General features: G+C 35.9%; 1 protein-coding gene across 23 annotated transcripts in view; it reads left to right on the forward strand.

The window, feature by feature from the left end:
• The window catches only part of CREM (cAMP responsive element modulator), a 72,133-nt gene that overhangs the window by 42,757 nt on the left and 5,200 nt on the right, over nt 1-24,176 (forward strand). For 5 of the 23 annotated variants that reach the window (XM_030321240.1, XM_030321243.3, XM_030321237.3 and 2 more), the window contains 3 exons: nt 7,737-7,925; nt 18,870-18,905; nt 22,920-23,076. In XM_030321240.1, the coding sequence (XP_030177100.1) occupies nt 7,737-7,925; nt 18,870-18,905; nt 22,920-23,076 (382 nt within the window). Of the gene's footprint in view, nt 1-7,736; nt 7,926-13,901; nt 13,986-14,545; nt 14,719-14,912; nt 15,042-18,869; nt 18,906-22,919; nt 23,077-24,176 lie in introns of those variants that run through there. The other 18 variants (XM_030321245.1, XM_030321242.1, XM_030321244.3 and 15 more) reach the window with 8 other exon arrangements.

The following is a 24,176-nucleotide window of genomic DNA, read 5'->3' on the forward strand; positions in this document are numbered from 1 at the left end:
CCACTGTCTCTGTAAAGAGTCACACCTTGAGGTTTTAACTGTTATTTTTCTTGTATTACTTCTCTGATTTAAATGCCTTTTTGTCTGGCCCAGTGGGAATATATGGTGGGAGTTTTAGAACTGTAAGTCAGAATTTGCCAACTGGTATGCCTCTGCAGTGTAGCACACAGGTACGGGAGTGTGAGTGCCTCATGCCTCCATCCCCAAGAGTGGCCCACCAGGGCTTGGAGCTGCTGGAGACTCCTGGCTATTCAGATCTGGCCTTGAGCAGTGGGCTGTGTACATACCATCAGTTTCTATTTGTGATGTGGTAGGAAAAAGGTTGGAAATTACTGATAAAATAATGCTAAGACATCTTAAAGTTTGGGGAACGATCTAAGATGCTGTCACCTTAAATATTTCCTGGCATTTCCCAGTGCTGCTTCAGAGTTTATAGAAGTGGTGATCTCTTTACAAGTGATACAGAGGGGGGTGCTATAGTTTATTTTGCCTAGTTTATTAGCTGAAAATCTGAAATTGTGAAAACATTGGGTTGAGAGAATTTTGAGGCTACAGATGATGTGGAGGAGGCACTGGGTCCTGCCATTCACTAACTGGATCAGAGAGAGAAGCTTTATTTTCCCATCTCAGGGTCTTTGAATTGGGAATAATACAAAATTGCCAAACTCTGGGCAAAAGGAAATAACAGGTAAAAGTGGGAGAAAGCCAGACATGCTACTTTTGACACAAAGCAGAGCTGTAAGGTAGCTATGGCAGTGTCTCCTACATGGTCATTAAACTTTTCCCTCCAGCTAACAACAGAACCTTTATTTCTTGTGCTCTGAGTGTGTGTGCCTGCAGCAGGGGCTTTGTGTGAAACGTCAGTGTGGGTGTGGGGTGGTCAAGTCAGGAGAATAGCAAGTCAAAAGTTTAGAAGTCGGACGTTTATCTGTTTGCCACGTTACAAGTCATGGACTGTCTTTTATTGAGGTTTCTTTAATTTGGACCCATACACTAGATCCTGGTAGTTATTTTAACTAAAAGCTGTGTTTGTTCTGTATGTGCTGTCTGCAGGTAAAAATTACCAGTTTTATTGGTTCATGAAAAGTGACACTAACTTTGTTAAAAATGCATCTGTTAGACACTTAGGGACACTTGCTTAGGTTTATAATTGTTTCTTCTGAAAGGTGAATACTAACATTTAAAGTTTCTAGAAGACATTTACTTTAATTGGAGGGTAAATGTATATTTACATATAGACAAGATCCATTTTCATTAATCGTATTTCTTAGTAGGAATAACTTAACAGATATTAATGCTTTCATGTTGTTCCTGGATATCTAGAAATAGAAACAATTACTGGTTTTTAGCTAGAGGAGTTTATTTTACTAGAATTTTTGGAGATTCTACTGGGTATCTGTTTTCGAGACCCTTTTATAAGGTTTTACTGTAAAATGTGTTTTTTTAGGTATTTAATTCTTTCTTCAACTTTTATTCGTGGATGACTTTCCCCCAAACTTTGTTTATTTTTTCAAAGATTATCATTTTTTTTAATGCTTATTTATTTTGAGAGAGAGAGAGAGAGAGCAGGCACATGAGCAGGGGAGAGGCAGAGAGAAAGAGAGAGAAAAAGAGAAAATTTTAAGCAGGCTCCATACCCAGTGTGGGGCCCGACATGGGGCTTTATCCCAAGACCCTGGGATCATGACCTAAACTGAAATCAAGAGTTGGTCACTTAACCAACTGAACCACCCAGGCTCCCTCAAAGATTATTATTTTAGATTGCTTATTTTTAATTTGGTATAATGAGGTAGTTGGGGTTAAAAACAAAAAGAAATAAACTAAAGGACTTTGTGTGTCAAAGTTGAAGAAATAAAATATAAATGAGTGTACTCAGGCTTTCCCATATATAATCAGTTATATTTTTAATAATTGAAAGTTAGCTATATGACAGAAGTAGGCCTTACTGTTTCAACTAATTTTTTTAATCACAGAAACTAAGAAGTGAAAGTTAGGATAGGCTACTCCCAGGGAGTAGTAAAAATAACTAAATAGGCAGGGATTCATTATTGCAACACCACATAAAAGAGCTACACTTGCAAAATCTTTACTGGAAGTACAGATCTTAGTGATAGGTTTGTTGTATGCCAATTAAGTCATTCTGGCCAAAGAAAATCTTGTATGTCTCAAAAGAATATTTCTGAAAGATAGCAGTTCAGATAATCTCAGAATCAGCAAAGAATGTTACTTGTGCCTAAGATATTTAAGATCTCCATTAAATGAGAGTCATACACATATATTGAGTAAAAGCAACTAAAGACATTTAAGTTTGCAGTTTCTTAATTCATTAAATTTTCTCTAATGAAAAAGTTTTTTTTTGTTTGTTTTGGGTTTTTGTTTTCTAATCCCTTACTCTGCTATACCTGACCTCTTCTCTTACCAATTAAGGACTATCACCCAAGATTTTTTTTTTTTTTTCCTAAATGTCCCTTGTCTCCACTTGCTCCTACTCTATTTTATGACGAACCTTATTAAAATATGTCTGTATTAACTCATCCTTACTGGAATTCTTACACATTAAAGGTAAGTGGCTCAGTCCAAAATCCATCATAAAAAGAGATCTATGTGAACTTTTTGGGCTGCTTAAAAGAATTTAGAATTCTCAGGAGACCTCTCCTGTGAGTAAACACCAATTCCATTCCCTCATAAAAGGAATTTGCATGATAGGTGCATACATTCTAAAGTAAATGCAGTTGCATTTATAATTCTTAGTAGTGACTTTGCTTAAATTCTCCCAAGATAGCTTTCAAAGCAAACATGGAAGGTATCTGCTTAATGTAAATCTGACTTTTTAATCTTGGTGTTGCTATTGTTATAGCATGAGGCTGTTTTGGTCTTTCTTTAGCTGTATGCACCTCTTGGCTTTCAAGGCACAAGTACTCACAGGTTCTGTTCTATGCTCACTTTTTATTTATTTATTAAAAAAATTTTTTTAATGTTTTATTATTTATTTTTGAGACAGAGAGAGACAGAGCATGAATGGGGGAGGGTCAGAGAGAGAGGGAGACACAGAATGTGAAGCAGGCTCCAGGCTCTGAGCTGTCAGCACAGAGCCCGACGTAGGGCTCGAACTCACAGACCATGAGATCATGACCTGAGCCGAAGTCGGACGCTCAACCGACTGAGCCACCCAGGCGCCCCATCACTTTTTAAATTTAAGTCAGAATTCACTGACTTAGGGTCTGCTGTTCTTTTTTAAAAATAATTCAGTGAAGTTTTATTTACATTTTTTTTTTTTGCAATTTGGAATAAAGATGGTTTTAAGTTATAATTAAACATTTACATGTTTATGTGTTTGAATTGGCTCCTACATACAAGTTTAGGACTATAAAGATGTTAGTATCAAGTAGAAAGAAGTCAGATGAAATCTTAATTTAAGTAAATTTTATTCCTTCCTCTTTTGGTTATGAACTCTTTTTTTTTTTTTTAGTTTTCCACCCTTATTTTTTTTTTTTTTTTAAATTTTTTTTTCAACGTTTATTTATTTTTGGGACAGAGAGAGACAGAGCATGAACGGGGGAGGGGCAGAGAGAGAGGGAGACACAGAATCGGAAACAGGCTCCAGGCTCCGAGCCATCAGCCCAGAGCCTGACGCGGGGCTCGAACTCCCGGACCGCGAGATCGTGACCTGGCTGAAGTCGGACGCTTAACCGACTGCGCCACCCAGGCGCCCCGAGTTTTCCACCCTTATTTATCTTTCTCTTCTTCATTTATTATGAAGACTTGAAAGTACTACTTTTTTAAATTAAAAATTATTTTTTTACCAAAATCCTCAAATTTTCATCCCACACATAATCTTTTCCTTACTCCTATGATATTAGTAGCTCTAGGGGAGGAGTGCTCAATGGCAATGAGTAGAAGTCACAGATTTTTTAAATACAGGAATTTTAAAGAACTTAATGCCTAGACTAGTTGATACATCATACTGGTTACTGTGATGTATGGTAAGTTGGAGATGGGGAAACCATACTTGGGTTAATACAGACTTGAAACCAAATACCATGACTGTATAAGGATGTACACAGAGACATTTGTATAACCACTAAAACCACCTTAGTAGAGCAATATTTAGTGCATTAATGAATTACACTCTAGACATACTCTTCATGTAAGGTCAATGTGCTCAACATTCAACCTGTGTATAGAGTGAGCTACTTAATTATGGGGTATAGCTTACCTGAGACTTTAGGAGTAAAAAAAAAAAAAAGAAAAAGCTAACTCTCACAGCAACTAGGACAACTACCCTCTACCCACCATTACTACTACCAATAATATGCTAGCAGGCTTGAATCACTTAATAACAGACATTGAAGTAGAATTTAATTGATTATATAATCTAGCTGTTCAATTTTAATTCAGTTTAGATAATTTTATCAAACTAATGTTTGATGATTTAAAAGAGGAAAATCAGTATGCATATAATCTAAAATAAAAACACTTTTAATTATGCTTGAGTCCCAATCAGTCTTCGTGGACCAGTGTGAACTCTTCATTGTGATCAGCAGTGTGGCCACAGATATAAGCTTCTATGCCCCAGTTGCATGTGTCATTATAAGAAAACATTAATAAAGCCTAGGTCCCCAAAGTAAAATTAGTAGGAAATACAAAGGTATTTTAACTTTTTATTTAAAAATGATTAACCAGATGTATCTGGGATTTGCTTTGAAATACTCCAGACCAAAAACAGAAAAAAAAAAAGTTTGGGAATGAGTGGGCAGGGAAAATAGATGATACAAAATTCTTTGTACTTCTATGTTTGCTAGAAAATTTCCATAAGTTTAAAAAAAATAATTAGGTAGGGTCTCCTGGGTGGCTCAGTCAGTTGAGCGTCCAACTTTGGCTCAGGTCATTGTCTCGTGGCTTGTGGGTTTGAGCCCTGCGTTGGGCTCTTGCTGACAGCTCAGAGCCTGGAGCCTGCTTCGGATTCTGTGTCTCCCTCTCCCTCTGCTTCTCCCCTGATTGTTCTCTGTCTCTGTCTCTCTGTCTCTCTCAAAAATAAATGAACATTAAAAAAAATTTAAAAATAATTAAGTAAGACAAAAGGTGTGACTAAACTCAGTTAATGTCATCATAAATTTTCCTGCTATGTATCTTGATGTGTGTTTACTGAAAGCACATATTTTGCTATCTTTGAATATTTTGTAGCCTAAAAGTTTGCTCTTCAAATCTTGAATACACACACACACACACACACACACACACACACACACAATCTAATTCTAGTATCCTGAAGCATTGGGAAATCTTGTTAATTGTCAGATGAGAGGTAACATTTTGAATGGGAAGATCTTCTGCCATTTGATAATGCCAAAATCAAGAGGGCCTTTGGTATAAAAAATAAAAGCCAGGTTAAAGTACAAGACTTATCAGTAGAAATGTTCTCCCCTAGAGCTAGGTTGTATGCATATGTGTGTTTAGCTTTATTTTCCACATCTAATTATATAATGACTTGACCAGAAAATAAAATGCTAAGAGGAACAAATTCTTGATATATCAACTTTTCACTGTGTGAAAGCAAAGAAGTTTTGATGGGAATTATGAGGAAACATTGAAAAAAATAAGAAAATATGGAAAGAAAAAAGTAAGGGTCTTTGTTATCTATTTCATGTTCTTACCCTCAGCAGCAACTACTCTCGCCTTAGATTTTTTTTTACAAAAGGCTAGTCCCAAAGCTTGGTAATTGCATTGGCATTGAAAATTAAGTTGTAGTTAGAACGTAAAGCCATACTTTATTGAATTCTAGATTCAGGAATGGCTCAGTTGTTTATGATACAGTTTGTCACGAAATGATAGCCATCATTCATCGTTAATACACTCAGCTTTCTGCTTCTCCCACACTGTGCATACACGGCCTGTGCCTCTTCTTCTGACACTAAACTGTCAACTGAAAACACACATTCAAATATATGATAACATATGAAATTCATTCACATCCAGGCATGAAGATCTGAGGAAGCAATACCTCCTCTTTTTCTTACTTCTCTTTTAAGAAAGTAGGCATAGTTAGGTTTCTTCCAAATGCTTTTATTTATTATAAAGGGTGAACCCTGAGACCCTTGAAATCTTATTTTTAAAATGTGTACAGAGGGGCACCTGGGTAACTCAGTCGGGTAAGCGTATGACTCTTGATTTCAGCTCAGGTCGTGATCTCACAGTTTTTTGGATTGAGCTCCATGTTGGGCTTTGCGCTGACTGTGTGAAGCCTGCTTGGGATTCTCCCTCTTTCTCTGCTTCTCTCCCCCACTTTCTCTCTTTCTCTCAAAAGTAAATAAACTTTAAAAAATAAAATGTGTACAGAACATAATGCTCTACATGAGCCAGATGAACAAAGGGCTATTACGTGAGTTTCTCAGCCTCAGCACTGTTGACATTCTATAACTGATTCTTCACTGTTTGTCAATCATATCCTAATGGTGGCCTGTCAAAGAACAAAAACACAGAGAATGCATCTTGCTGAAACCTTTTGAAAATATTAACCCATCTTTCTCTTAATTTAGGCCCTAGAACTAAAGATTTGTCGTTACTCTTTCCAGTAGTTCTGACAGGTTTATACAATCAGGTCTTCACCTAAATGGGCCTTTGCTTAGATCCTGGAAAAAAACGGTAGAGAATAAGTTGGAAATATTGACGTACATTCCCCCACTACTGTAACATTCCTGTAAGGCATTTGCATTGATCTATAGGCCTTGTGTTATTCTGATGTATTGTTACCTTCATTGTAAATCTAGTGAGCTGATTTATATGTGATTTTTTTTTTTTTTTGAAGGGTTCTACTTAATGTCTGGTACTTAAACTAAAACATAGGGTCATACTATTTATGTTAAACTATACTGAAGTCTCGGATATTTTAACAGGAATTGAAATTGAATTAGCATTGAATTGAATTAGAGTAAAATTCAAAAAGAAAACATTTGATCCATTCTTTGGAAACTTTTGGTTAATATGTTAACTTTTAAACATGGCTGGCAGATCTCAGTGTTCAGAGGAAGTCTACCTCGTTATCTGCTGCTATGAGCTGCAGTTATTCAGGACATTTGGTAGACATAAATATTGTAGCACAAATTCTTTCAGTAGTTATTTTTTAAGATCCTTTCCAATGTAACATTTTATATTTCATATTTTATATTTCATCACATAGTCAAAATGGTAAAGGTTGCAGTTTTGTAGACTTAAGTTTTAAAACCAAAATATATAGTAATACAGGTTCCATTAAAAGCTACTTTCTTTTGATAGGTTAGAAAGTAGTTAGCTGAATGAAGGTATAAATTCATTGTAGTTGTGATGCTCGATAGAATTGCACTGACCGTGTTTTAAATATTAGAAGAATGCTATTTATCTATAACTAAAAACATCTGGAAGAGTGGAGAAAATCAAGAAGCTGAACTTTCTCCCTGTCTGCATCTCCACTCTTCCTCTTAAATAATTTAGTTGGTTGGATATCATGGAGGAGGGAAACTCCGTGGGTTCTATGTATTTCAAATAATTCTGAATATAACATATCTTCAAGGGTTGATGAGATTTTTCAGAGTGTTTTCCCATGAAGAAGGACCTCCCTATCAATTCAGCATAGAGAAATAAGGGTAACTTGAGAATGAGGAGCGTTGGTAATTAATATGCCCGCAGTATATTCTTCCAATACGGGATTGTTTAAAATGAATCTTGAAATTCTCTAATATTTCTTTTCTCTTTCTGTTAAGTTGCTATAGCCCAAGGTGGAACAATCCAGATTTCTAACCCAGGATCTGATGGTGTTCAGGGACTACAGGCATTAACAATGACAAATTCAGGAGCTCCTCCTCCAGGTGCTACAATTGTACAGTATGCAGCACAGTCAGCTGATGGCACACAGCAGTTCTTTGTCCCAGGCAGCCAGGTTGTTGTGCAAGGTACATTTTATTAATCTAATACATTTAGAATACACTGTATCACACCATTTAGTGGTGATTTTATAGTTTTATGAAATATACAGGAGGCAGATTTGGGGTGGGGGAGGCACTTTAAAAGGCTTGAAGAGGGAATATTTTAGTACGTTAAACAAGCTAAATTATATGATTTTTACTTTTTCACGGGCTTTATTGGCTTTAAAGAAAGGTTCCAATCAGGGTAGCATGATGGGGAAAAAGGACTTGGACACATGAGAGAATTTTTTAATTAATTAAATATCCTTTCTCTGGAGGTTATAAATATTATACCTAATACATATTTTTATTACCTGGTCTATGAAGATTTAAGTATCCAGTGCATGGTGCACTGAATTGGGGGTTTTCCCCAGATGTTACACTCAAGTCTAAGTTCTAGACATCTCATTTCAAAACAAATGCTGATATTTGTTTCTCTAGACCATTCCAGGTATCCACTCTATTTCATATGGAAGTAGTGAAATAAAATAGTTGGGATGTAGCCCTAAGCTTTCAGGGTAACCTAAGATTTCGGTTAAATTCAAGTTATACATTGTTTTAATACCATTCATTTATGCTCATAATAACTATAATGTGTTTAATACAACTTGCAAAAACCCTATATTTTAATTTAATAACTCTATTCCTCTTGGCATTTGCTTAGATGTTTGATGTAGCACAATTTTTAAGGGGGATAATATTCATTCTTTTGGTTTGAAAGTCTTGCAAGTATGGAAAAAAAGCAGATTCTGACTGACTAGTCTCTTGATAATTAGCTTTACCCTTAGGTGTTTTGGAGGTTAATGTGGACTATAATAAAAGTATATGAAGAACTGAAGGAGTTCATTTATGGAGTAAAAAAATTCATAGTACTTCCCTAGTATTTTGTTTTCTTTACTTTGTAAAATCAAAATCATCTGTTTTATTTCCCCTGATTCCCATGAACCTTCTATGTCTAAATAATCATAAAAAGTCATCATTTCTTCTAATTTATCTTTTTTTATGTGGAAAATCTACTGTAAACCTGATATTTTAACATAAGGAGAGCTTTAAAAATGTTTTCTGTTTTGCATAGATCATACAGTAATGAGTTTTGTGCTTTTGGGGTTTTATTGAAGGAATCTTCTGTAAGCCAAAGACATTTTTCTATATTAGTTATATTAGCTTTATAGCTTTACCTTTCACATTTATGTCCTTAGTCCACCCCAGGTCCACTTCTGTATATGGTATTAGGTGGGAATTCACTGTCATTTTTCTCCACATATGGAGCCAGTTTTCTCCTACTAATGGTTTATCCTTTCCCCATTAACTTGTGGGGCAATGTTAATTATATAGTAAGTTCTCATGTATTCTCAGATCTGTTTCGGAACTGTCTATTTTGTACTATTGGTCTCCTTTTCTGTATGCCAGTACCATACTGATTTGTTCTCAAACAGAACAAGTTTCCCTTTTTTATCTTAAAAAAAAAATTCTATTAGTGCTGATTTAGCTTGTATGACCCATTATTCTTCCATATGCATTTAGAACAAATTTGAGTTTCTAAATCATACAATAATAAAACCAGCAATGAGGTTGCATTTAACTTATAGATTAATTTAGGGGAAACTGAAGTCTTTTTTTTTAATTCAAATATAATTGACATATATCATTAGTTTCAACTGTACTGGTTTGACATTTGTTTAAAATACAGTAAGTGATTACAAGTAAGTCTAGTTAACATCCATCACCACAGTTACAAATTGCTTTTTTCTTGTGATGAGAACTGTTAAGATTTAGTCTCTTAGCAATTTTCAAATAGGCAACATAGTATGTTTTGTACCTTTTGATCCCCTTCACCCATTTTACACCCTTTCTGCCAGCACCTCCCTCCCCATCTCTGGCAGTCACCAGTCTGTTCTGTGTATCTGAGTTCTGGGTTTTTTGTTGTTGTTGTTGAAGATTCCACTTGCAAGTACCATCATACAGTGTCTTTCCTTTGTCCAACTTCACCTAGCTTATTGCCTTCAAGTTCCACCCATGTTGTCACAGATAGCAAGATTTCCTTCTCTTATGTATAATAATAATCCAGTGTGTGCGTGTGTGTGTGTGTGTGTGTGTGTGTGTACACACTACATTTTCTTTATCCACTCACCTATCAATGAACACTTAGGTTGCTTCCATATCTTGGCTATTGTAAATAATGCTGCAATGAACATGGGAGTGAATATATCTTTTCCAGTTAGTGTTTTTGTTTTCTTTGGGTAAATACCCAGTAGTACAATTGCTGAATCATAGGGTAGTTCTATTTTTAACTTACTGAGGAACTTCCATACTGTTTTCTATAGTGCTGCACTGATTTACATTCCTACCAACAGCATACAAGGGTGAGGGAGAACTGAGGTCTTCATAATGTTAAACTGACCTATTCCAAAGCACAGAATGTCTCATTTATGTAGATCTTATTTTAACAGTTGAAAATTTTCTGAATGGAAGTCTTCCATATTCTTTGTTAAGTTAGTTCCTAAATGCTTTATGGTTTTTGTTGCTAGTATGAATGATACATTCTTCAGTAGTTGCTGGTGTAGGTAAATATCACGAACTTTTTAAAAAGTTTTTTTTATTTATTAATCTTGCCAAACTGAAAATTACTTCTAGTAACGTGCATATTCTTTGTGAATCTATCTCTGATAGTATGTGAATGTTTATATCAAATACTAGTAAGATGTTTGTTTCTTCCCTTTCAGGCTTTATTCCTTTTGTTTTCTTTTTTGCCTTTTCCTTTTTTGCCCTTTCCTTTCCTTTTTCTCCCTTCTCTTTGAAATACTGGTGGGTAGGAGTTCCACTTCTATGTTCAATACAGGGTCAGTGGGCATTCTCATGTTCCTCTCTATCACCTTACATCCTGTCATTCCTTTGGAAGGTCACAGCAATTTGTGAGTTCTCAGACCTTTTCTAGATTGATCCCTCAGCAGTATTTAACACGGTTGACTTCTGCTTCCTTCACTTTCCTGATACTGCATTCTTACCATTTTTTCTTCTCTTTCTTCTACATCTCTTTCAGTCTCCTTGGTTGGTCCAGTCTTCTGCTGCTCATCTCTTCAGTGTTAGTGGTGTTAGACAAGATTGAATCCTGGGCCCTCTTTCATCTGACTTGAGCACTCTGCCTGACCATGGCTTCAGTTCAATGTGACCATGCCCCTGACTCCAGCTGGCTACTTAGAGGTTCCACACACATATCTTGACTTTTTAAGACCAAAACCACATCCATTTTCCCCACCCCAGTTCTCCTTTGGTTTACCCTATTTCAGCAATGAACTACTGCCCAGCCTGTTGCTTCAGGCTAGAAACCCATGTGTCATCCCTTCTTCCTCCCAGCCAAACCATACATCTCTCCACCCCTCTCCACTCTGTCCTCATTCTCCTTCCGGCTACGATCCCCTCTGACCTGTCAATCCCTGTGCCAGGTGGCTGCCCTGAAGCTGGTAGTTGTGGAGTAGCTTCCTGATTTTCCTAATCATGCTAGAGGTGGCAGATCCCTTGTTGGCCCAGTTTTTTTGAGAATCGTTCCTGAAAGTTCAGGCTCCCTTTCTTCATCCCTCTCAGTAATTCTGGGAGCTACTAATAATCCTTAAAAACAAAAGTCTCTGCCTTCAACCTTTTCTTTTTTCCATTTTACTCTCACTTCTGCAGTTCAGAGTGGTATTTCTAAAATTCAAATCTAATCATGTCAGTCTCCTGTTCAGAATTCTTCAGTGATTGCCTGTTTCTTGTTAGACAAAGTCCAAAATCTTTAACACCCAAATTGCTGCTTGATCTAGGCCTTGCTTCCTTTACTAGACTTCTCCCTCTTTTGTAATGCAGCTGTGTGCTGGTTTTCTTTAATTTTCCGTGCTGTGCCATGCTCTCTCACCTTTCCAGGGCTTCACACTTAGCCATTGCCCTGACAGGAACACTTCTGCCCATCATTTGCAGTATTTGGGCTTCATCTTAGACAGTATGTCCTCCAGGAAGCCTTGCCCGATCCTGCAGATCTGGTTCAGGTAACGTGCGGTCAGTTCCTACTGTACCTTCTTAGACTACATGAGACATGCTTAGACAGTAACTTCTGTTTCGATAGGGATCCTTAGTACCTAGCACAGTCCCTGGCATATGATAAATGTTTAATAACTATTTATTAAATGAAAGTGAAATTCTCTTCTTCTGTGAAAATGTTATTAGTTCTATGTGCTGGTTAACTGAGTTTATCTGGTCCATGGAATGTATTAAAACTTCACTAACAGCAGTTATCAACCAAACAGCGAACTTCCTTCTTTCCTTTCTTTCCTTCACCTTTTTTTATACTAATATTTATTGAACACCTAAGTGCCAATTTAAAGAAATTAGATTAAAATCAATTTGAAATTTCTGAAATTGGTAATAAAATTGACCAGTACCCTTGAACCCAAACCCTTAGGTAGGGCTGGAATGGAAAAGAGTCTGTCATGGAGCCTCTGATTGGGATCAATGTCCGGGTTGATCTCCAGACTTTCTTACTTAACTACATGTCTTCAGTTCATGTGCTTTGGAGAATTAGTAGAATCTTGAATACTCCCAGAAATTCCACCTCCATCTGAGTATAAAGTCCTGCCTTTATTAAAAAGTGCTTAGTTGAATAAGGGAAAAATGTGGTGGAATGCCCTTTCGTTGGCATAAGGTTAGGTTGAATTCTAATCATGTAAGTGAATGGGTTTTATTCAACCCACTGGTGAAGATAAAGGCCTGAGTGCCGTGTCACTTATTTTTGTGTAGTAGACATGCAAATCATTTCTTTTCCCAGACTGTGGTCTGTTATATGGACCAAGACCTAATTTTTTGTCTAACCTTGCCACTGTTAAATCTCCTGTAATGATCTAGCTCTTCATGCACTGAACAGTCATTAAGTGATCCAAATAACATTTGGCATTAAAAGAAAAATTATGAGGGGCACCTGGGTGGCTCAGTTGGTTAAGCGTTCGACTTTGGCTCAGGTCATGATCTCGCAGTTTGTGAGTTCGAGCCCTGCATCAGGCTCTGTGCTGACAGCTTGGAGCCTGGAGCCTGCTTTGGATTCTGTGTCTCCCTCTGTTTCTGACCCTCCCCCACTCACACTCTATCTCTCTCTGTCTCTCTCTCAAGAATAAATAAACATTAAAAAAATTTTTTTAAGAAAAATTATGAGTAGTAATTGTGATTTATTTATGAATTTTTTTTTAATCCCCGAATTCTTTTCATGGGATTTTAACTTAATAAAATAATTGAGTCTCATGAAGTTGCTGTTTTTGTGGGTCAAAAAGATCAAATAGCAAATTCCTGTGGTTCAAACTAATATTTATGGAAGAATGCTACATAATAGTTCTTACATTTGGCACAGTGAATTTTTTAAATGTATTTACTCCTTTTAAATGAAATTAGCAAATTCTGTGTCACCTTAGGAACAGCTGGATTTTATGGTGCTTTAGCAATAGTACAGCGAATAAAACTGTTAAGTGAACGAAGGTGGATGGTATTTCTTTCTTTATGAATTTAGAAGTGTCTAAGAAATACATTTCTGTATTTCACAATGTTTTTCTGGGCTGATTATCAGGTTTTTGTTGTTTTTAATCTCCATGTTTTTTTCTCCTAAGTTACGAAAAATGTAGTTTATACCCTCGTTGTTTTTCTAGAAACCTTGGATAGAACAATAATAAAGAAGTTAGTTGCTCCATAAGAAACAATCTTGGACCTTAATGCTAATGAGTTGGGTTTTTTTTTGTTTTGTTTTGGTTTTTTTGCCAGAGCCACCACAGATTTCTGTGTAAAAATAAGAAACAAAAACATTAATATGGTTTATTACAGGAAGGTTTTTTATAGGGGTTTGGTTTCATTGAGCTCCTCTGTGACAAAGCAAATTGATGGCAGTGATAGGCTAATGATGTCATTGTGATGTCAGTTACTCCTACTTATCCTGCACATGCTTGCTAGTTTGGAACACTGTATGTGGACCTGTGATAGGGGAGGCAAGACAGTTCTGTATGCAGAAGCCCATCATGGCTGTAACTGGAGATGAAACAGGTAAGGATTTTAAAGAGAGATTTAAATTAATTCTGATTTTTTTTTGAAGTTTAGAAAAATGAGGACCCTCAGTGTTTCAAAAAGTGCTAATTTTCTATTAGCTGAGGGGTAAGAAGTTTCCTTTAATATGTATCTGTATGTATTCAACATACTCTGTTAAAGCATCTTAGTGTAAGTGCTTCTTTGCTCAGCATATCGTTTGTTTGACCAAGGCAGTAATCCTGTCTCTCGTCTTCCACATACTGCTTTACTAAAATAAGCTGTTACTTCATCTGCAACCTGTTGCAAATCCAATGCAGCTACAAGTTAAACATACGTAGTGTTCAACTTGTAAAAAATTAAGCTTCCGATTTCATTGTTGTGTACAAACGTTACTCCAAAACAGAATAGGAAAACCCATCGTGTTAGGGGTGTTTGTGTGCCTACTTGTTTCTTTCCTCCTGTATTTAAAATGGTCTGTACCTCAGCTAATCGAGTTCAAAGGGCTGACGTCACTACATTTCCTGGAATCGTGTTCCGCAGGGAAGTGGAAAAGTTAAACTCCAAGCGAGCTGCACATTGACGTCAGCCCCGAGTCATGCTGTGATTTAGTCAGTTCCTTTCTGCTTTGTCAAGTGCTGCTGACAGATTTAGAGCTGTTAACTAGCTCGCCGCTGCCACTATCTCCAAGATCGCTCTTAAACTGAATAGCTTTTCTCGTAAGCCTTACTTTAACATTTCTCTTGATCTTGAGGTAAGTATCTGCTTGACGAGGGGGAACGCTTTGTGAAACCTGTAATGCTTGGTTGAGCAGAACTCCGCAGCCGTCTGTCCCGCTGTGGACGGACGTGGGAAGGCTGAGCCTCCTGCTCAGGCCGCCCGGCACGTGCCCGGGGAGAGGTGGGCTCAGGAGCTCGAGGGTTTCCGTACCCTTTGGTCGCTCCCGGCACTTGCTAGTCAGGGTGCCCTCTAGTGCTCAGTCAGGGAAGTGCTGGGCTTAAATTGTTTCCCACCCCGTCACAGTGCTTTAAAGTTGTGACCCGAAATCCTTCCGTGGTTTGCTTTTCTTAAGTACAGGTAATGATTCTGACTTAGTTACTAATATCCTGTATGTGGTTGCATCGTTGTTTATTCAGGGATGTCTCATTTCTAACTCTGTTCTGAATTTGCACTTGAATTCCTGTAGAATGGATGATTATGAACAGCTTCACCACGGTTTAGTTTTTCAGAGTTAGTGGGTCTCGGTTCTCTTCCTAGATGAGAACATTCCATTCTTTTGAGCAGCTAAAACCGGTATTAAAGCGTTTTGAAAATTATCTTTAGGCACTATTATTTTTCTCAGGAGTTTTTATGAAATTTTAGAGAAGCTATAGATTACAGAAGTTCTCAAATAACAAATTTATTGTAAGATATAGATGGACTTAATCTCAAATACTACATGTCATATGCTAGAAGCAAAAGGCATTTTGCGCATATGTTTATTTGCTAAAAATTTTAATTGGTTTATATCTTTCTTACTTTTAATTCCAATTCTCATGTCTAACCATGAGAGAAAAGTAAAATATAAAAGATTTGAAAATACACAGAATATATTTAAAGATGAAAGTTAAAGGTAAAAATTTGCATATATTTTTAACCATTGTTTGTAAATAAGTGAACATTTTTATACATTTATGTGACAAAATGAGCATACTCCTACACCATCCTTAAATGGACTTTTTTTCACAGTTTTTTTTCATAATGGTTAAACATGAGTTAGTTTTTCCAAATTAAAAATTTCCAAATGCTAAAACTAAAAAATGTCAAACTTTTTGCACAAGACCTCATTTAGTTTTGGAAATCATTATTTTTAAAATCTGATTAGTTTTCACAGAACCAATTCTATTTTGAAATGCTGTTTAAAAATGAGAAACTTTTTTTTTTTTTTTTTTTTTTTGAAGAGCCCAAAGAGCATAGGGTTTAAGAGACTTTTTTGAAAGAATAGTAGAGCAGCTTTAGGACCCACCTTTGGATTATATCATTTTGGGCTACTTGTGTGGATTGGTGAACCAAATGGACTGATCTAGATATTTGGCTTATGCACTTTTTTTTACCATGGCCCACATTTTATATCATGATGCAGTAGACCTGTGTGTGTGTGTGTGTGTGTACATAAAACAAATTTTAAAAATAATGCTTGTCTTTACATATAGTAAAGATGATGTACTTGTACTTTTCTATTTTTTTTTTAATTGCTATTCTTGGCCCATGAAATTGATTTTATAGCTTACTAATGGGCTACAACTTGTAGTTTGAAAAACTGATGTAGACCAAAATCAGGTTCCTAACAATGACTGGTCTGGGAAGAGTTTTTATGAGTTTTTAATGTTTAAAATTGAGAGAGAAAGAGAGAGCACAAGCAGAGGAGGAGCAGAGAGAGAGGGAGACACAGAATCTGAAGCAGGCTCGAACCCATGAACTCCCAACTCATGGATCCTGACCTGAGCTGAAGTTGGACACTTAACCGACTGAGTCACCCAGGAGCCCCTAGGAGTATTTACTTATAGGATCATAGAATCAAAGGCAGAAAGCGAATATCTAAGGTTTATAGAATTGTATTATTGATTCTTTTGGGTATAGTCTAATTTTTTGTTAGAAATAGTTTTTGGCTTTATTGATAAGCTGATTATGTTAAGAGCCTAATTCCATATGTTTTAGTCTCTGAGTCTAAAAAATTCTAATATGTTGTATTCAGCCTGGATTTCTGAACTGTTAGAAACAAACGTTCCAACTTATTCATATTTGGAAAATAATATCTTAGTTAATATTTGACGCATGAGAATAAGAATACATTTCACCTTGTGAAAGGAGGGTACTCGAAAAGGTTTTTGTTTGGGAATTTTCACATAAAGAATGGTTTGGATTAGGTGTAACAGCTTAAAGTTGGTAGCAAAGCAAGTTATAATTATGTTCTAAGTGGGACAAAAACCCAAGTCATTTATCTACCTTAAGTTTTAATTAAACTCCAAATGTGTATGGAGGGTTTACTGACATTTCTGTTGTGCTATTTTCCCACTATTTTTGAAAAAATTTCAGTGAAATATAATTTGGGATGATTGTAAAACTCTGCCTGGTTTTATTTGCCTATATGACTATATCACCTAATAAAATAATTATACTTTGCATTTATGTAAGCATTAAAATAAAAAAATAACAATGTTGCAGTATACATACAAATACAAATGTGGTCAGTGCTATCAAAGAAACTATCAGATCATGAGAGACCTATAGGAAGCAGGTAATATAGGTTAAGGTAGGCCTCACTGAAGAAACTATATTTAAATACTCAAAAGGAGAAGCATTTTCCATGTATTCTTACTGATGCACTCCGAGCAGATACTATTATATTCATTTTTTGTATAACAACATGGATTAGTGTGGTAAATAACTCTTCCAAGTTTACAAAGCTAACAAGTGGTGAACCAGTTTGGATCTTCAGACTTCCAGAACAGACCTTGTCTCGTTCTGTTTCCACAGAACATTCACACAGAACATTGCTCCACAAAGGTCACCTGAGAAATTAATCCTAATGTTAGATGTTAATGTTAATGTTAACGTTAGATGAGTTACCTACCACAGAATACTACATGCTAGTTATAAAACATACAAAATTAGGTTAGCATCATTTTAAGTAGTCAAAGTGGATTTTTTCTAGAGTATTTATTATTACTCTCATAGGACAACAGAGTGTGTATTTGCTATGATATAGAACCTTTAATTTCAATATTTATAATTTCTCATCTACGGAAACTTTTTTTGACTCAAGATTTTCACTTAAACAATTCAGGAAGTTACCTCTATGTACCTTAAAGTAAAAATATTTAATGGCTTAATTCTTTGTGGTCTATGTGTCATAGTTACTGTAACAAATTTGAAAATGTTCAGTGTTTAAACAGTCATGTTTATATAGGGTTTAATTTTCCTGGGAAAAGTAGAGCAGTGAAGAAGGGACAGTCTCTGACAGTGTGAGACACCAGGCAAGGACACAACTGATTTGCACATTGGGAACACTGGTGTGGTGGTAGGAGAGGAGCGAACCAAATGAGAAAAGTGAAGACATCGGTAGCTTCTTGGAGCTACAGAAAAAGTCCCCCGCTTTATAAGTATGACTTCAAACTTACCTCTATTGCTTGTTCCTTAGGTATATTTGGGATTAGGGACACCTAGCAAAGTGACACATGAAGGTAGGAAGCTCCACTTATAAGAATGTTGTTATTCAGTTAATGTGCTCAGTACTGCAGAGATCTCAATAAGATATATACACAAGCAAGATCACCACCATTTGGGATGCGGAAAAGTTGTTCCATTTTGAAAGCTATCAGGATAGGCATTTGGCTGAATTTCTTATTTCTGTCTTTGTTAGGAAGAAACCAACACCTCTTTGACTTGTGAGGCTTTTCATTGTCTTACTACCAGTCTGATGAGCTTGCACCATTTGGTTATTTGTGTTTCTCCACCTTTGAGGTTCCATTCTAAATGATTACAAACATTGAAAAGGACCTTTTTTATTATCTTTTAATAACTTATTTTCTAAAGGAATATAATACAGCATAACAATTTTTAATAGGCATATTTCTGGACAAAATAAGGAATAAGAGCCATACATTTCAATCATTCTATTACCCAGGTTTGTTAGAAGGGAAACTCCAGGGGAAAATATATTTATGGATGTTATATGCCTTTTAACTAATATACAGCATAAGCATAATTTGGAACATTGTCTTTCAGAACTTAAGGAAGGGAAGAGGAAGGGAACTAACATTTGCTGAATGCCTACCATGTGCCAGGCACTGTGCTAGACACTTTGACATACATTACAGGGGTTATTGTGAGTATTAAATGAGATAATGTATCCCCATTTTACAGATGAGGAAACTGAACTTGCCCCAAGTCACATGGCTGGTAAGTGGCAGAGCTGGACTAGTATCCAGACTCCAAATCCCGTGCTTTTTCTCCTATACCGTGTTTATAGCTTGCAAAGAGAGGTATGAAGTTAATGACCAAAATTGAGAGTTCTAGGAATTTTCTTTTCCCATGAAATACTGATACTAAACCTAAAACACACTAAAAAATTCATGTCAGGATAGTTGGACATATACTATAGTTAGAACTCATCTGCTTCTCAGGTGCCAGATGACTAGTATCTAAGGGAAGAGTAGGAAATAATGCCACTTTGAATAAATACAGAGCATCTTGTAAGGGCTTCCCATGTCTCAGTGTTAAAGACTTAAAGACTTAGCTATAATAACAGCTAATAATAGTCTTAAAATAATAAGACTGCTTATTTTAAACATTCAAATGACAGTGGGCTTGTTCAAAACCCTGGGAAGTTCAAAATTTACTTTGTAGTGTATGTGTAAACCCATCAAGCATCCATTATATGCCAAGTAGCATGCTAGATTATAGAGAGTACCAAAGGAAAAAAAAGATATCCTTGACTTGTATTTAAAATTTTTATTGCCTGAGAATAAATTAGTATGTAAATATCTTTTTCTTATTATCTTCAGTCATAACTGCAAAGCCCCCACTGATGACTCATTTACTTTCAGAAATAATGTATACAGTGAAGTACTAGAACAAAAAATAATGCGGACACTTTTAGTAGTTAGATGGAACAGAAATTGGCCTCTATAGGAGTACAGAGATAAGACTGTGTCATCAAAGAATGTAAGATGGTTCTTTGAACTGTGATTCTAGGTATCCAATCTACTTTAAATTACCACTGAATTCATACTTCTGGAAACTGAAGTTAACTAAGAGAAAAACTTTTTTTTTGTCACTTGTTTCAACAACAACATTTTTTGACATTTGGATTTTCTCAAAATAAGAGATTCTCTTTGCCCATATCTTTTTAATGTATTTACTAAGATCATAGTTGGATATATGGAATTCATCCATTGACATTTACTCTGTGACCACTAAAAGTGTACCATCATATAGATTCTTTGGGATATTACAGACATTTCTTAATTCCTACTAATTAATACTAATTCATATTTCTGTCATAAACTACTGAGCTACAATCTGATTTTTATTGAAGGAGATAAATATAGAGTATGTCTCAAACATTGTAATAAAACCCAATATATTAGCTGACATCGCAGAACTAATACATCTAAATATATCATCCCCTTCCAAGTTATCATTTTGAAGTGGTATTTTATTTCCCTAGCTGTTGGCTCAAAATCTTTTATTAAAAATTTTTTTAATGTTTATTTATTTTTGAGAGAGAGAGAGAGAGAGAGAGAGAGACAGAATGTGAGCAGGGGAGGAGCAGAGAGAGAGGGAATCCGAAACAGGCTCCAGGCTCTGACCTGTCAGCACAGAGCCCGACGCGGGGCTCCAACTCACAAACTGTGAGATCATGACCTGAGCCAAAGCCGGACGCTCAACCGACTGAGCCACCCAGGCGCCCCTCAAAATCTTTTAAGCATACTTGTTTTGAACTGCTTTTATCCTCCATGGCACCAAATTTGGTCCTTTGAGGGTGGTTTCAGCTTTTGGAAACAGGCAAAAGTTTAGAACCATTTCTGGTGTTAAGACCAATGAATGAACTTTATTTTTCATGTGTGAACTATACCTGCCCCCCTTTTTTCCTTTAAAAAAAAAATATATATATATATATATATATCCTTAAACAAACTTTTATGGATCATATAAGCATTCTGCTCTAACTTTATAGTACAGAAAATAGCAGATGTATACAAAAGGAGAGAGAGAGTATAATGAACCCCTCTGTACCTTCCCATTAATTTTGTTGCACTTCTCTGTGACCAGTGTGTGTGCAAAAGAACAACCCAGACCAAGGTCTGCATCCACGCTGCCTGCAAATGTCAACATGATGACATGTAAACTTCTCATCCGTCACTGGCTATTGTTCCAGTTTTAGAAAGTCTGTGTAGCCTCCAGCTGTTCTATTGTTTCAACCTTTATTATCCCATAACCTTCTTCCCTGGATGTGGGTAAAGAGAAAAGAGGACAGAACAATGCAATTCTATGCTCCATTCTATCTCCTCTGACAATGAGATTAAAATATAAAAAATCTTTAGTCAGCAGTTTATAACTGTTTATAAAATTATCTTCTTAAATATTTCCAAGCTGTAAGATAATATGGCATAGAATGAGATATCTGTGTATATAGTATTTTAAATAGTCACAAAAACCAATTTAGGATTTTCCCCAAGTTTATTAATAGAGACTTTGCTGGTGATCATTATATTTATCACAGTTACTATTAATCACCATTGTTTTTCAAATTATAGAAGGAAGGGGCAGTGCAACCTTATAAATTGTATTTTTGTTAATTTTATGAAGACCGTTAAGTGATCTTCCCCCAAAGCCATTTTTTAAATTTTTTTCTTTATTTTTCACCTAATTCTTAAGCTCTGGGGGGGGGGGGGGGAACTGGCATTTCCCCAAAAGGAGCACACAGATTAGTTTTTGACCCTTTAAATTGGTTGGCTATTTTCAGTGATAATATTCCATTTAAGTGGAAAAAGTCTGTGTCCCTTTGGTGTAAAAGTTCAGTTCTTAATAGTTAGAATACATTTTAATGAAGCATGGAAGTGATGTGTTTTATATTTTGATTGGCATTGGTTCAGGCCAATTTTTGTAGGATTTAATAACTTTAAAAACTCTTTTTCTTGCCTTTAGCTTTGAGACAGCATGAATTTTGTAATATGTCGGAGTGTCAAATTAACTCTGGACAATACCTTCTCAAAGTTGAAACAGTGGTGGTAGAAACATATTTCATCACTTAAATCCATCTGTCTTTTCTAGGAAGCTATGTTTATTGTAGTAGAAAAGCAAATTTTGAGTATAATTAGGAAACTTGGAGGACTTTTAGTATTCAATCTGAATACTAAGTAAATATTAAGTCTGTCATTTGACTATGATTGTACTATAATTAGAAAACCTTTTAAATGAATACGTAGAAATATATTATTTTCTCAAGAAACCCTCAAAAGACAAAAATTATCATTCCCCAGAGAAACTAGATTTAAGTAGAGCTTTGCTGTTTTGTTTTTTATTTTGTTTTGGTTTTTAAACTGAAAATATAGTAAGCTAGTATTTTCCTTCCGGTACCTCACTCATCTGGTAGTAGGACTTGTATTTAAAGACATTCAGTAACTGTTTCAGGCCTGATATAGGGTACAGGAAGACCTCTTATCTGGAATATTCAGAGAATGGAGATATTCTGCTTAGCTAAAATTTTTGCAGTGGTATGCTAGAACCAGCTCCCACTGGTATGTAGAGTGATTATTAAATTTTCAGGGTTTTTGTAAGCTGGTTGTAAAAAGAGCCATTATTAAAGATTATATATAAAGAAATACATACATATTTAATAAATAAGTTACATTAAAAAACAATGAATACTCAAAACTCATCACTTCTCATAATTTTATCTCTGCTCTTGAGGTTATTTACATGTGTTTTATCTGTATGTGCTACTTACTGTGTATGTCTTCCCATCTCTACATTCCGGGAGGCCACCCTGCTAGCCTGAAATTGGCCATGGTGAAAGTATTTCCGTCATACGCATTGATAAACAGGTCAGGACTGTTTTCCCCCAGAGAGCTGGTTATTAAACATTTGTCAGCATACCACGGAGTTTAGGCTAAATGAACTATCAGTTGAAGCACTCTCTACTTTAGCCTTTGATAAACACCTTTCTAAAATGCACTGGGATGTTTTTCTACCTTAAATGTATAGAGCATGCTGAAGATTATTGTTCCAAATTGTTCCAGGTGTCTGATACCTCAGACTTCTTTAATGCTCAGAATAATCATCTTAAACATTAGCAAGTTCACCTCTTATGACATGTAAAAAGAAATATGTTATTTCCAGGTCAATTTTATATAAAATATCAAGTTGTAAATTGTTTATATAAATTTGTAATATTTTGTTTCATTGCAGCAGCCACTGGTGACATGCCAACTTACCAGATCCGAGCTCCTACTACTGCTTTGCCACAGGGAGTAGTGATGGCTGCCTCACCAGGAAGTTTGCACAGTCCCCAGCAACTAGCAGAAGAAGCAACACGCAAACGAGAGCTGAGGCTAATGAAAAACAGGTAGGATGTTTCACTGGGAATCAGGAACCACTTACTGGGCACATAATTTATTGCTGTGGGGCTTTTAAAGAAATTGCTTTTTCTAAGCCATTTCTCCCAAGTTAACTGTTATGTGGCATATTTGGGTTTGTGCTCTGCATGTGATGGTAATTAGATTGTCTTCTAATGAGAGTGCCTAGCCATGAAACCATGGTACATCCTTATGTGTCATAAGGGTAATGTGTGAAAGATACATTAATGTTTTTAATCATGATGGAAGTACTTTATTACAAATAAAGATTTTTTTTTTAACTTGGTACTTACTTTGTGAAGTAGGTAATGAGTACAATTTTTTAGTTTCTTTATGGGCAAAATAAATGTGTGAGTTAAGCATTTCTAAACCTTTTAGGGGCACCTGGCTGATTTAGTCATAGAGTCTTAATCTTGGAGTTATGGGTTCAAGCCCCATGTTGTGGGTAGAGTTTACTCAAAAAAAATTAATTAAAAATCTTTTCTAAGCCTTTTATATGTAGTTTCCTTCTTTTTAAAAAATTTATTCTTGAGAGAGAGAGAAAGAGAGACAGAGCATGGGCTGGGGAGGGGCAGAGCAAGAGAGGGACACAGAATCTGAAGCAGGCTCCAGGCTCTGAGCTGTCAGCACAGAGCCCGACGCGGGGCTCGAACTCACAAACCGCGAGATCATGACCTGAGCTGAAGTTGGGTGCTTTACCAACTGAGCCACCCAGGCGCCCCTATGTAGTTTCCTTTTATCTAGTTTGTAACTTTGTTGGTTCTCTGTTATACTGAAATACATACTAATTCTGATAAATTTTAGTCAAGTGCAAATACAAAGCAACAAAGAAATAAAATTACTCATAGCCCCATCATCTAGAGATGCCTATTAATGTTATAGTATATGTACTTTCAGTTTATGCTGTCTCCTTTTCTCACTCATTCTTGTACCATGTCTCTGTATTTTTATTTTTTAAACAGGAGTATGTCCTAAAAATGCGGTTTTCCAAAATTCTTTAATTTGACTTGTGTATTTCTTGGTTAAGTTTTTATGATGGAAAATGGTGCCAATTAATCTGATTTTCAAAATGAACAGAATAGTCTAAGAG

Source organism: Lynx canadensis, chromosome B4 (assembly GCF_007474595.2).
Source record: "Lynx canadensis isolate LIC74 chromosome B4, mLynCan4.pri.v2, whole genome shotgun sequence".
NCBI classification, from domain to species: Eukaryota; Metazoa; Chordata; class Mammalia; order Carnivora; family Felidae; genus Lynx; species Lynx canadensis.